We start from the raw sequence: 14,707 nt of genomic DNA, 5'->3' as shown, positions 1-14,707 counted from the left end.
TGCACTATATAGCCCCATTGAATGCCTAGCAATTCCGTTGCTAGCTGTAGCATCTTTTCAGACTATCTTTACGATACTTCTCCTTTAAAAAAAATGTATTTGGAACTTTCAGCCACTTTTGAAAAGTAACTCTAAGCTATAATGCACGCATTTTCCCCCTAAATGCCACAACCCATTTTCTCTTCTTTGAGGAACGATGTTGTTCAACGTAAAATGACGGCACAAATCTGCCTGTCTCTGTAAAATACATATTCCCTATTCAGATTGAGTTCAGTTTAAAATTCTAATCAACAAAGTTAAACCAACCAAACTTCTCAACTTTCTATACCCTAACATTTAGACGTACCATGTTCTGTGCTAATTTTATCGTATGTCAGTCGATTCATAAAGAGCTATAACATCCGGATAGCACGAAATTGTATCGTATCTCTCCGTTATTCCCTACATTTAACTTTAGGTGACTTTCTCTTCTACAATACATTTATTTAGATGCGACTCCCATCTTAATACATTATTCTAGCAGATAATTTTGGGAATTTGCACGATCTTCAGTCTATCTTCTGCACGATTTTACGACCTCCAGATGGCAGGGATGTATTTTTAGATCCGGCTCGTAGGACCAATTGTTAAAGGAATTAATTTGCTCTATGTTTTAATACCCAATTAAAATTAAACACTCTGTCAATTCATAAGGATTTGTAATTCCCTTATTCTATAATGATAGACAGAGCCCAGTCTTAAAATCAGACAGCAGAGTTTATTCAAGAGAGTACTCATTACTTACACATTTTACCACAGGTTATAAACTGAAAATGACATCAGCATTTTCTAAATGTTCCGTCTCTTCTTGACACTGGTAGAAAGGCTCTATACTTCTCAAGCCTTCCCTCCTCGCCTAGAGCCAAGGTCAGCCAGTGTAGATCAGCATTCTAGTCAGTCTGGAGATATAGTTCATTCATTTGTACCAAGGAACAGACCGTCATTGTTCTAAACTCTTGACCACATTCACCACATTATATTCAGTACTGGGATCAAGAAAGAAAATTCATACATGTACAGTAACATAATAGTATTCTGATTAGTACATATACAGTAACATAATAGTATTCTGATTAGTACATCCTGATTGAAATGTATACATAATTAGTCATTATAGATAAAAATTCCCTTTACAGAGTATAACAGAACTCATATGGCAGGCAAAAACCTGCGAAAAAATCCAACCAGGAAGTGGGAAATCTGAGGTTTGTAGTTTTTCAACTCTTTGTCTATCGAATATGCAGTGTCTTTGGGGTCAAATTGCACTTCCTAAGGATTCCACTAGATGTCAACATTCTTTAGAACCTTGTTTGATGCTTCTACTGTGGTCTGGCAGAGTGGCAGGAGCTGACCACGCCCATTCACGTGAGAGTTAGCATGAGTTCCATTGCATTTCTGAAGACAAAGGAATTCTCTGGTTGGAACATTATTGAAGATTTATGATAAAAACCTCCTAAAGATTGATGCTATACATCATTTGACATGTTTCTACGAACTGTAATATAACTTTTTTAACTCTTCGTCTGAACTAAGCAATCGTGCATTGAGCATTTGGAGCATTGGATTACTGGGCTAAATGTGCAAACAAAAAGGAGTCATTTTGGACAAAAATTATGGACATTATCGAACAAAACAAACATTTATTGTGGAACTAGGATTCCTGGCAGAGCATTCTGATGAAGATCATCAAAGGTAAGTGAATAATTATAATGCTATTTCTGACTTCTGTTGACTACACAACATGGCAGATATCTGTTTGGGTTGTTTTGGTCTTTGGTAAAGCTTTTTTGAAATATGACACAGCGGTTGCATTAATGAGAAGTTTATCTAAAGTTCCATGCATAACAGTTGTATCTTTTAGCAATGTTTATTATGAGTATTTCTGTAAATTGTCTCTCTGCAAAATCACTGGATGTTTTGGAACTACTGAACGTAACGCATACTGAGATTTTTTTATATAAATATGATCTTTATCGAACAAAACATACATTGTGTAACATGAAGTCCTATGAGTGTCATATATGAAGATCATCAGATGTTAGTGATTCATTTATCTCTATTTCTGCTTTTTGTGAATCCACTCTTTGGCTTGAAAAATGGCCTTGTTTTTCTGCGCCTAGGCACTCACCTAACATAATCGTTTGGTGTGCTTTCGTCGTAAAGCCTTTTTGAAATCGGATACTGTGGTGGGATTAACAACAAGATTACCGTATAAATGGTATAAGATACTTGTATATTGAGGAATTTTAATTCTGAGATTTCTGTTGTTTTGAATTTGGCACCCTGCACTTTCACTGGCTGTTGTCATATCGATCCCGTTAGCGGGATCTCAGCCCAAAGAGGTTTTAAATCTCACTACGTGGCCTGGTGTGTCAATGTAAGGCTGGGACAGGATGTGGAGTGCATCCTGCATTTTTGGGCACCATATTTTGGACACCTTGTTGTCGGGGAAGAGTTTTGATTCATTTCCCATTTGGGTCAATAAGGATGGCCACCTCAGTGGGTTTTACCAGAGTAGTTGGTTTACGGTCTGGGGCTGGGGTACACAGGGTCTGTGAAGAAGGAGGGGTGTGTGTGGGGGACCGGAGAACTTCTCTCTTTAGTAGGTGTCCCCATATGAGCCTCCTTGCTGACTGGGGGTGTGGGTGAAGGGTTAGTGAGGGGCTGCAGTTTCTCTCTAGGAGTCTCTACAGTCTGCTCTAGCTGCTGTGGCACCCTCTTGATGACAGACAACTCCTTTAACATCTCCTCTTTACCTGCACCAGCTCTCTCCTCATGGTGGCTTTTACCTCCTCAAGCGCTGTGGTAAGGCTCTCTCTCAGCTCCTAGACAGAGTTCTTCAGCTGGGACCTGCACTGGTTGATCCTGTCCTGTAGAAGCTCTGTGTCTGGGCTGTAGGTGGTGTAGCTGAGGGGCTGCTCCTTTAGGTCAGTAACCCATACCTCTAACTCTAACAGAGAGAGCCTGTATCTCAGCAGGCTGATGGTGGTCTTGACTATGTTGGTTGTAGGAAGGTAGGGGGCAGGATAGACCTGTTGTGTGGTTGTAGGTCTGGGTCTGGGCTCGTGCTGTTGGTGTGCCTGAGGAGAGAGGTCAGGGGGCTGTCCTTGTCTTTTTTGGATTCCGCTATCTTCCTTAGGGTGGGGAAGTCCTGCACAAAAGAGCTGAGTGCAGCGTCACTGCCCTGGACCATGATAATGCCGTTCTGGTGCATGTTTACCATCAGAAACCTGTTTTCCTGGTCCTTCTCGCTGTCCTCAAAACTGTGTATTTGCCTTCCCTTGCAGATGCCTTTCTTTGTTGTACAGCTGAAATGCCTGGTTCCAGCTGTAGTGTGGTCTGTGTAAAATAACAGGTTTGTAACAGTCCTGTTGTGTGAGCAGTCTGCAAAGAAAGTATCCCGGTTCTCCATCAGAGTTCTGTGTTTAAAATGGATTCTTCCCTTCTCTGATTTGATTTCTGCTTGAAATTCAAAAAAAGGGGTGGAAAGTCTCTCAGTCTGCTGCTGCTGGTGTTGCCATGGTTACCACCAGTAAACAGTTGGAGTTAGATGGTAAGCTAGCTGGCACATTTGACACACGTGTTAAACTCACTCTTGACAACCAGAAAGTTATAAAAAGTCAGGAGCTGTTCTTCTGCATGACTCTCTCTCTCTCTCTCTCTCTCTCTCTCTCTCTCTCTCTCTCTCTCTCTCTCTCTCTCTCTCTCTGTCTCTCACGCTCTCTCTGTCTCTATCTCGCTCTCTCGTTCTCCCTCACTCTCTCTCTCTCACTCTCTACCCATCTCGCCAATCCATTTAGCCACAATTAATAAAATAATTTAAAGTACAGTATGATGTAATATTGTCTGAATGGATCCATCTGATGATGTTGAAGAACAGATACTGTATCTCCTGTACTACACATTACCTTCAATAACATCACCCTCACAGACTTTCTCCAATTACCCCCAATTACCTGCTCCCCAAGTTATCCTCCAATAACAAGTCCCCAATTAACCCCCTCCTACCCCGTCCTCCCTACAAGGTGGCCGTGTGCTTGTTTTTTAGCCGGGGGCTCATTTCTCCCTATATCAGCAGCTCCCCTTCTCTCCTCTTCCTCTCCCTCTTTCACTCTCACACTCTCTGCAGGAGATGCCAGACTGACAGACACTCATCCTCTCTCTCTCTCTGTCTGTCTGTCTCACCAGGATAAGGCTTGCTGTTGCCAGATAGGGCAGAGGTAGAACAAGATTTTGTGTGTCAATCGCTGTTTTTTCACATCTGGTTACAGGTGTCTGTGGTGTATATCTTCACTGATTGCACTTTTTGTTAATATCGTTCTGTTTACAGAGTGTTCTGTCTGCAAGTTCTTGATTTGGTCTCTCTCCAACAGGTGACGGAACTCTCCCAGTCTTCAGACTTGTCTCTCTCCAGGTGATGAGCCCGTGTGGTTGGCTGTGGCTGCTCTACTGTCTCCATGTCCCTGGGTCTGTCTGGGGTCTGGATGGAGAGGGGGCTTGTCGGCTGGAAGCTAAGCCTGTTTCCGGCAGTGTTTATCGGGCAGGAGATGTGGTCATTGGGGGCCTGTTCCCGATCCATGTAGAAGCCCCTCTACCAGAGCAGGAGTTCAGGAGCATTAAGGGAAATTCTACCTGTACAATGTATGCAGCTTGTTTGATAACAGCTTTTTGTCATTGTGTTTTCACCTGAAGGTCATGTGTTTTCAGTTATCTCATCTCTCTGTTTCTTCCATTCTTCTGTCTGTCAGGTTCAACCAGCGTGCTTACCGCTGGCTCCAGACTATGATCTTTGCTGTGGAGGAGATTAACCGTGACCCAGCCCTCCTGCCTAACCTCACCCTGGGGTTCCTGGCATCTGACACATGCCTGTCAGAGGGCACCACCCTGGGGGCAGCCCTAGCCATGGTGACCGGCAAGGAGGCCTCTGTGGTGGGCACACAATGTGGCACAACCCCTGAGGTTCCCGTCATCATCGGGGATGCCCGCTCCTCAGCTTCCATCGTGGTGGCACAGACCCTCGGGCCGTTTGATTTACCCATGGTGAGGCAGGGGTTGGATTACAGGTTTGGATGAGATGATGACTCTTTTCACATTACATTTCAATCTTTATCTAGAGTTTTCTCTCTCTAACGTTTACTTTCCTTCTCCCTCTGCTCTCAGTCATTTACAAATTATAATTATCCTTAACTCTCGCTCTCTCTCTCTCTCTCTCTCTTCTCTCCCAGGTGAGTTACTTTGCCACCTGTGCGTGTTTGAGTGACACCTGGAGGTACCCCTCATTCTTCCGTACGGTACCCAGCGATGCCTTCCAGGCTCGGGGCATGGCCAAGCTGCTGCGTCTGCTGGGCTGGGTGTGGGTGGGGCTGTTGTCAGGGGATGGTGACTATGGCAAGTTTGGGGTTCAGCTGCTTCTCCAAGAGCTCCAGGGATCTGGGGTGTGTGTCGCCTACTCTGAGGTCATTCCCAAGGTACGACCTCACTCTGATGATCTGACAATGTACACTCTCTCTTTTGCTCTCTTTCTCTCTCTTTCACTCCCCGTCTCTTCTAATCTAACATATACGCTTTCTCTGATATTCTCTGACTCTCTTCCCTTTCTCTCACTGATGGTCATCTCCAAGGTACCGTCTAAGAGACAGATCAGGCACATTGCGGACACCATCAGAGGATCTACTGCCAGAGTGGTGGTGGCATTTGTAGGATTCCTAGGTCAATCAGGGGTAAGCAGTTACCAGTCAGAGTATTATTAATGATTTGTAACACAGCTGTAGCAGTGTCCTTGTGTCTTACCATGTCTTGATGCCCTTTACAGACACAATCATTTCCTAATTGATAATCATGCATTTCATCTTGACTATCTAGATCTCTTTAACGATTTCATTCTCCAGGCCCTGATGGAAGAGGTTGTCCGTCAGAATATTACAGATAAGCAGTGGATCGCCTCAGATGCCTGGGTCACCTACTCTACTATCGCCTCCCCGAAAAACATGCCCTCTCTTGCCGGGACAATCGGTTTTGCCCTGAAGAAAGCTGAAATTCCCGGCTTGGGGCCTTTCCTAACACGCCTCCATCCAGACGGGGACTACCATAAGTCCGACCCCTTCCTGAGAGAATTGTGGGAGGAGATGTTTGGTTGTTCTCTGGGGGTTGACCCCAGCATGACACTGCCGTCCAGGCGACAGTGTACTGGGTCAGAGGTCATACGTGAGGGAGACTTTACACCTAAAGCTCTGTTTTTTAGTCCTGGTTCCCAATGTTATCTCAGTAAAATAAAGTGTCAATCCTAGGTGAGGGGGAGAGCCAGTATGCTGACGTGTCTCAGCTGAGAGCCAGCTACAATGTGTACAAGGCTGTGTACGCCATCGCCTACGCCATACAGGATATGATGGCCTGTCGACCAGGGGATGGAGTCTTTAATGGTGGACAGTGCCCTGATATCAGGAAGCTTCAGCCCAGCCAGGTGAGAATAACATGTTGATCTGTTTTCAAGTTAAGAACACTAATGTTTCCTGTCAGGATACAGTGAAAACACTTTAAGGTTTGAGTTCTAAAAAACAAAAGCCACAACTGGTTCTAACTCTTAATCCTGTTCCAATGCCCTTTTCTATTTGAGATTGTTCATTATCTGAGGGGAGTGAACTTCAGTACTCCTGTGGGGGAATCTTTCCACTTCGACATGAATGGTGATCCGCCTGCCTCTTATGACATCATCAACTGGCATGTGACCCCCGAGGGGACGGCAGAGTTTGTCCAGGTCGGACATTTTCTGTCCTCTGAGGGATTGGACGACCAGTTTCACATCGACATGGATAAAGTGGTGTGGGGTGGGGGCAGCGGAGATGAGGTGAGAACTGTTCAGTTTAGTTTCATTGTGTGTGTGTGTGTGTGCATGTGCGTGTGCGTGTGTGTGTGTGCTTGAGTGATAGAGAGAGATTTATTGAGTTTTTCAGCCTGAAGCAGACATTCAGAAAAAAAGAAAGACATCAAGAAGACCAAATAAATAACAGGGGAATGGTATCTCAGCCAGAAAGTCAACATGACACTGAACGGTATCTTTTTTAACTAGGCAAGTCAGTTAAGAACATATTCTCATTTAAAATGACGGCCTACCCCAGCCAAACCCTGAAGACGCTCTGAATCATGGCCAAATGTGAAATTGTTTGGATTTGAACCAGGGACTGTAGTGGTGCCTCTTGCACTGCCTTATGCAGTTTCTTAGAATGCTGAGCCACTCAGGGGGAACATGATACTGAATTTGAGATGTTTGTATGGTCATATTCCTGACATAGTCTCCAGAGGGGCCCAGCAAGCCTGCCTGTCTGTGTAATAATGATGATAATAGCGATGATGATGATAATAACTTCCTCTCCCCCCTCTGGTAGGTCCTTGTGTCTGTATGCAGTGCTGACTGTCCCCCTGGTACCAGGCATGCGGTACAGAAGGGGAGGCCTGTGTGCTGCTTTGACTGTCTGTCCTGTGCTGAGGGAGAGATCAGCAACACAACAGGTAGTCTATCAACTGTTCTGATTCCAATTCATATTTTTCCTCAACCCTGATTGGTCCTGATTTGGACTCCTCATTCTTCTTCCTTCTCTATCAGGGTCAGTTGAGTGTATTCGGTGTCCAGAGCGGTTCTGGTCCAACTCTGATCGTACGACCTGCATCCCCCAGCTGGTGGACTTCCTCTCCTACAGCGACACCATGGGCGTCATCCTGTCTGTCATCTCAGTTTCCGGGGCAACACTCACAGCCGGTGCCCTGGCCACCTTCCTCTACCACCGTCACACGGCCCTGGTGAGTTGAATCATATGATCATTTATAGAGGTACTGGACAGAGATGAGATTGTGTCATTTGATTTCTGACATAACTCAGTCTAATTTATCTTTCTCTGTCTCGTTCCAGGTGAAAGCCAACAACTCTGAGCTCAGCTTCCTGCTCCTTCTGTCGCTCAAGCTCTGCTTCCTGTGTGCTCTCGTTTTCATTGGCCAGCCGAACCCGTGGACGTGCATGCTGAGACACACCCTGTTTGGTATAAGCTTTGTGTTCTGCATCTCCTGTCTGCTCAGCAGGACTGTGGTGGTGCTGGTGGCCTTCAGGGCCACTCTGCCTGGAGAGAACCTGATGAGATACTTCAGCCCCACCCAGCAGAGGATGGGTATCTCACTCTGCACACTCATCCAGGTGAACATCTAGTTTTTACTGTATTCTATGAGAATGTAGTTGTTTCCTTCATTGACCATATTATTTGTTTTCAAGAACTAGTTTTCCATCCACCTCCGTTCCCTTACACAGGTGCTGATCTGTGTGCTGTGGCTGGCCTTAGCTCCACCCCGACCTGCTGAGAGGAGGGGCAGAGAGGGTCGGGGCCCGAAGGTCATCCTGGAGTGTGAAGTGGGCTCTGTGGTCGGCTTCTCTCTGGTGCTGGGCTACATCGGCCTTCTGGCCTCCCTCTGTCTCCTTTTAGCCTTCCTGGCCAGGAAACTCCCAGACAACTTCAACGAGGCCAAGTTCATCACCTTCAGCATGCTGATCTTCTGTGCCGTGTGGATCTCCTTCATCCCTGCCTACGTCAGCTCTCCTGGGAAGTACACAGTAGCTGTAGAGATCTTTGCCATCCTGGCCTCCAGCTTTGGGCTGCTGTTCTGTCTGTTTGCTCCAAAGTGTTACATCATCCTTCTGAGACCAGAGAGAAACACCAAGAAACACATGATGTCCAAATAGAAACCACCAAGAAACACATGATGTCCAATTAGAAACCACCAAGAAACACATGATGTCCAATTAGAAACCACCAAGAAACATGTTGTCCAATTAGAAACCACCAAGAAACACATGATGTCCAATTAGAAACCACCAAGAAACACCTGATGTCCAATTAGAAACCACCAAGAAACACATGATGTCCAATTAGAAACCACCAATAAATAAATTATGTCCAATTAGAAACCACCAAGAAAGAAATCATGTCCAATTAGAAACAACCAAGAAACACATGATGTCCAATTAGAAACTATTACGAAACATATGATGTCCAATTAGAAACTATTACGAAACACATGATGTCCAATTAGAAACACCCAGAAACACATGATGGACAATTAGAAACACCCAGAAACACATGATGTCCAATTAGAAACTATTACGAAACACATGATGTCCAATTAGAAACACCAAGAAACACATGATGTCCAAATAGAAACCACCAAGAAACACATGATGTCCAAATAGAAACCACCAAGAAACACATGATGTCCAAATAGAAACCATCAAGAAACACATGATGTCCAAATAGAAACCACCAAGAAACACACGATGGACAAATATTAACTTACACTTACTCAAATCGTGATTTAGGGCTTGTTGACATTCATTTCCACAGGGGAATGTCCATTCTGTTTGGAAACATACATTTCCTGCAATACCTTCACTATATTACTTTGTTAATATTAGTATGTGTTCTTATAATGTGTCAGAATGAAATACATCTATATGAACAATACCAATAAAGTTTACTTAGTGTCTACTCATGCTGGAAGAGTTAGTATTGAGTCTGTCTGACAGAACTTAGACCCCCTACACATGATTCCTTCGTCACCCAGTCAGTGTGTGTGTGTGTGTGTGTGTGTGTGTGTGTGTGTGTGTGTGTGTGTGTGTGTGTGTGTGTTTATATGAGTGTGTCTGTCCCTCATCGTATAACAAAATGAAAACAGGCACATTCCACTGTCTGCTTACCCACTGTGGGAACCTCTCCACTCCCCATCACTCCCTCTTTATACCCAAGAAGACTCAAGGCTGTAATCACTGCCAAAAGTGCTTCAACAAAGTACTGAGTTAAGGGTCTGAAAATGATGTATATGTGACAGTTCAGTTTTTTTTATATTTAAATTTGCATTCATTTCTAACAACCTCTTTTTGCTTTGTCATTGTGGGGTTTTGTGTGTAGATTTACGAGGGGAAAATAACTATTTAGTCATTTTTAGAATAAGGCTGGAACGTAACAAAACGTTGAAAAAGTCAAGGGGTCTGAATACTTTCCGAATACACTGTATGTTCTCATATTTCCAGAGTTGCAGGAGGGCTTTGGAAACCCATGTATGTATTTGTGATCAGCAGCTGGAATGATTATTACATCCCAAGTTATCTACAGTTGCAATGCTGGAGTGGCATTTGGATGCGTGTCCATCACATCTGCCAGTGTCACACTTCCGCATCTGCGGTGAAAGGTGGCAGAGCTAGAGTGGTGTTTGTCAGACCATGAGACCATGAGACCATGAGACGTCCCGAAAACGTTATTAGTCCAGTTAGGCTAGTTGAGAACAAGTTCTCTATGAGGTGAAAGGTGGCAGAGCTAGAGTGGTGTGTGCCAGGCTTGAGACATCCCAAAGATCTGTCTTCTCAGGTAAACATCTGTAGCGTCCGATTGAAATGTAATGTCAGTTTAGAACCCCCCACGCAGCGCCTTAGATTCTGAAGAATTAACGGTGTTATTCCCATATATAGTTCCTGTGTCAAACGATGTCCTGGCATTAGAAAACAAAGCAGCATTTCTTTTGTGTTTCTCCATTTGTGAATGAGAAATAAGATCTAGTGGTGGTGGGCTTGGATTTCTGATTTGCCTACAGGAAGCTTTTCTGTCAGCTCCTGGGATGCTCTGAATTAATTCCATTATACCCTGTTCTCAGACCCCAGTCTTTGCTCTTTTTTCAGCCATATTTTACCCATTTACCTGGCATTCTGACGGTAGAATTGTGTCTAGCGTTTACCTGGCATTCTGACGGTAGAATTGTGTCTAGCATTTACCTGGCATTCTGACGGTAGAATTATGTCTAGCGTTTACCTGGCATTCTGACGGTAGAATTGTGTCTAGCATTTACCTGGCATTCTGACGGTAGAATTGTGTCTAGCGTTTACCTGGCATTCTGACGGTAGAATTGTGTCTAGCGTTTACCTGGCATTCTGACGGTAGAACTGTGTCTAGCATTTACCTGGCATTCTGACGGTAGAATTGTGTCTAGCGTTTACCTGGCATTCTGACGGTAGAATTGTGTCTAGCATTTACATGGCATTCTGACGGTAGAACTGTGTATAGCCAGTATGCAAGCGTATCCAATCGGTTCCTCTGGCCTCAACTCTGCACCACTGCTCATAGCTCTCTCTCTCTCTCTCTCTCTCCTCTGACTTCAACTTTCTGGCAAATGTTAGCTAGCTAGCTACATAACCAGAGAGTTTCTCTGAAACTGTTGGATTACAATTTCTCAGTTTCTCTCCCTTGCTGTGTTGGCTGTAGTGATTGGTAGGACTGGGGGCATTGAGGAAACACAGAAAAGAGGCAACAAACATTTTTGAGGGAGGAGTATGTAGCTATCTAGTGTCTTTGGTTGAATCTCACGTCACTTGTCACGACGTGCTGGCCTCCTCGCACTGATGTGACTCATCTGCCTGCATCAGCTGCAGCGCTCTGTCTCAGCAGTACACACACACACGCCGCTCTGTACCATCCCAATGACTGTATATGAAACTCAGTTTGCACCACTCAACTTGGAAGTTGCCCACCAACCCACAAGCCGCGACCAATACATTGTCGACCGTGACATAATTTTCAAAAGTAGCTCAATTTAGCAGTAAAACCGAGGACATGGCAACCCTGGTATGCAAACATGGCATGCAACCCTGGCTTGTTACCCTGGCATGCAACCCTGGCATGTAACCCTGGCTTGTAACCCTGGCATGCAACCCTGGCATTTAACCCTGGCTTGTAACCCTGGCATGCAACCCTGGCATGTAACCCTGGCTTGTAACCCTGGCATGCAACCCTGGCATGTAACCCTGGCTTGTAACCCTGGCATGCAACCCTGTTATGTAACCCTGGCATGTAACCCTGGCTTGTAACCCTGGCATGCAACCCTGGCATGTAACCCTGGCTTGTAACCCTGGCATGCAACCCTGGCATGTTTTATTTATTTTAGTTTTTTCGATGGCAGGATTTATTTATTTTATTTCAACTTTATTTAACCAGTTAGGCTAGTTGAGAACAAGTTCTCATTCACAACTGTGACCTGGCCAAAATAAAGAAAAGCAGTGTGATACAATTAATATCACAGAGTTACACATGGAATAAACAAACATACAGTCAATAATTGTCACGTTCTGACCTTTATTTAGTTTGTTTTGTATTTATTTGGTATGGTCAGGGCGTGAGTTGGGTGGGCAGTCTATGTTTGATTTTCTATGATTTGGGGATTTCTATGTTTCGGCCTAGTATGGTTCTCAATCAGAGGCGGGTGTCATTAGTTGTCTCTGATTGAGAATCATACTTAGGTAGCCTGGGTTGCACTGTTTGTTTGTGGGTCATTGTCTATGTTAGTGGCTTGTGTCAGCACAGGTCTCATTTGTAGCTTCACGGTCGTCATTGGTTTATTGTTGTTGTATAGTGTTGCAGTGTTCAGTGTTTTCTTTATTAAAATTCACTATGAACACACCACGCCGCATTTTGGTCCTCTGATCCTTCTCGCCTCTCCTCTTCAGATGAAGAGGAGGAAGACCGTGACAGAATCACCAACCACAACAGGACCAAGCGGCGTGGTAACGGGCAACAGCAACAGCAGCGAAAAGAGGAATGGACATGGGAGGACGGTTTGGATGGCAAGAATATGGACTATACTACTTGGGAGGAAATAGACAGGTGGGCGGTCGACCCAGGAAGAGTGCCGGAGCCTGTCTGGGATTCGCTGGAGCAGTGCGAAGAGGGGTATAGGAGAATGGAGTTGGAGAGACAAGCACGGCGGTGCGGTAGGAAGCCCGAGAGTCAGCCCCAAAAATGTATTGGGGGGTGGCACACAGCAAGTGTGGCGAAGCCAGGTAGGAGACCTACGCCAACTTCCTGTGCTTACCGGGGGGCTAGAGAGACCGGGCAGGCACCGTGTTATGCTGTGAAGCGCACGGTGTCCCCAGTGCGGGTGCATAGCCCGGTGCGGTACATTCCAGCTCCGCGTATCGGCCGGGCTAGAGTGAACATTGAGCCAAGTGCCATGAAGCCGGCTCTACGCAGCTGGTCTCCAGTGCGTCTCCTTGGGCCGGCTTACATGGCACCAGCCTTGCACATGGTGTCCCCGGTTCGCCTGCATAGCCCAGTGCGGGCTATTCCACCTCGCCGCACTGGCAGGGCGACCGGGAGCATGCAACCAGGTAGGGTTGGGCAGGCTCGGTGCTCAAGAGCTCCAGTGCGCCTGCACGGTCCGGTCTATCCGTCAACACCTCCACGCACCAGCCCTCCGGTGGCAGCCCCCCGCACCAGGCTGTCTCTCCGGCTCATCCTTACAGGTGCTCCCGCCTGTCCATCGTTGCCGGAGCCTTCCTCCTCTCCAGCGCTGTCGGAGTCTCCCGCCTCGCCAGCACTGCCAGAGCCTTCCTCCTCTCCAGCGCTGCCGGAGTCTCCCGCCTCTCCGGCGCTGCCAGAGCCTTCCTCCTGCCCAGAGCTGCCGGTGCCCCTCAGCCCCGAGGCGCCAGAGCCACTCTGTCCCGAGCAGCTGCCCCTCTGTCCCGAGCAGCTGCCCCTCTGTCCCGAGCAGCTGCCCCTCTGTCCCGAGCAGCTGCCCCTCTGTCCCGAGCAGCTGCAATTCTGTCCCGAGCAGCTGCACTTCTGTCCCGAGCAGCTGCACCTCTGTCCCGAGCTGCCCCTCTGACCCGAGCTGCCCCTCTGTCCCGAGTTGCCCCTCTGTCCCGAGTTGCCCATCTGTCCCGAGTTGCCCCTCTGTCCCGAGTTGCCCCTCTGTCCCGAGTTGCCCCTCAGTCCAGTGGGGTCATTAAGTAGGGTCGCCGTGGTTAGGAGGCCACAGAAGCGGACAAGTTGGGGGACTAAGACTATGGTGAAGTGGGGGCCACGTCCAGCACCAGAGCCGCCACCGCGGACAGATGCCCACCCCAATAGGTTCAGGTTTTGCGGTTTTGAGTCCGCACCTTTGGGGGGGGGGGGGGTACTGTCACACCTTGACCATAGTTTTCTTTGTATATTTCTATGTTTTGGTTGGTTGGGCAGGGTGTAATCTGAGTGGGCATTCTATGTTGGATGTCTTGTTTGTCTATTTCTATGTCTGGCCTGATATGGTTCTCAATCAGAGGCAGGTGTTAGTCATTGTCTCTGATTGGGAACCATATTTAGGTAGCCTGTTTGGTGTTGGGTTTTGTGGGTGATTGTTCCTGTCTCTGTGTTTGCACCAGATAGGGCTGTTTAGGTTTTCGCACGTTTATTGTTTTGTTAGTTTATTCATCTATAGTGTCTTTATAAATTAAACATGAATAACCACCACGCTGCATTTTGGTCCGCCTCTCCTTCACCGCAAGAAAACCGTTACAATAATGCAATAGAAAAAGTCTATACAATGTGTGCAAATGAGGTAGGATAAGAGAGGTAAGGCAATACATAGGTAGTAGTGGCGAAATAATTGCAATATTGCAATTAAACATTGGGGTGATAGATGTGCAGAATATGCGTGTGCAAGTAGAGATTCTAGGGTGCAAAGGAGCAACATTTTTTAAATAAATAACAATATGGGGTTGAGGTAGTTGGATGGGCTATTTACAGATGAGCTATGTTGTAACGATTGTCGTTGGTGGAAGAAGGAGTAGACCAAAGCGCAGCGTGGTACGTGTTCCTGATACTTTTAATAA

General features: G+C 46.1%; 1 protein-coding gene across 1 annotated transcript; it reads left to right on the top strand.

The window, feature by feature from the left end:
• Window positions 1-4,456: 4,456 nt before the first annotated feature.
• On the top strand, window positions 4,457-8,761 carry LOC139385901 (extracellular calcium-sensing receptor-like). The gene is made up of 11 exons (XM_071131194.1): window positions 4,457-4,680; window positions 4,788-5,079; window positions 5,265-5,507; window positions 5,661-5,759; window positions 5,928-6,243; window positions 6,327-6,499; window positions 6,653-6,883; window positions 7,422-7,545; window positions 7,640-7,833; window positions 7,943-8,221; window positions 8,333-8,761. Exons 1-11 carry the CDS (start codon window positions 4,457-4,459, stop codon window positions 8,759-8,761), a joined length of 2,604 nt encoding a protein of 867 aa, XP_070987295.1.
• Window positions 8,762-14,707: the final 5,946 nt, after the last annotated feature.

The sequence above is a fragment of the Oncorhynchus clarkii genome, chromosome 27, assembly GCF_045791955.1.
Source record: "Oncorhynchus clarkii lewisi isolate Uvic-CL-2024 chromosome 27, UVic_Ocla_1.0, whole genome shotgun sequence".
NCBI classification, from domain to species: Eukaryota; Metazoa; Chordata; class Actinopteri; order Salmoniformes; family Salmonidae; genus Oncorhynchus; species Oncorhynchus clarkii.
Note: the sequence above shows the minus strand (reverse complement) of the source record. Positions and strands in the feature narration are given on the sequence as shown.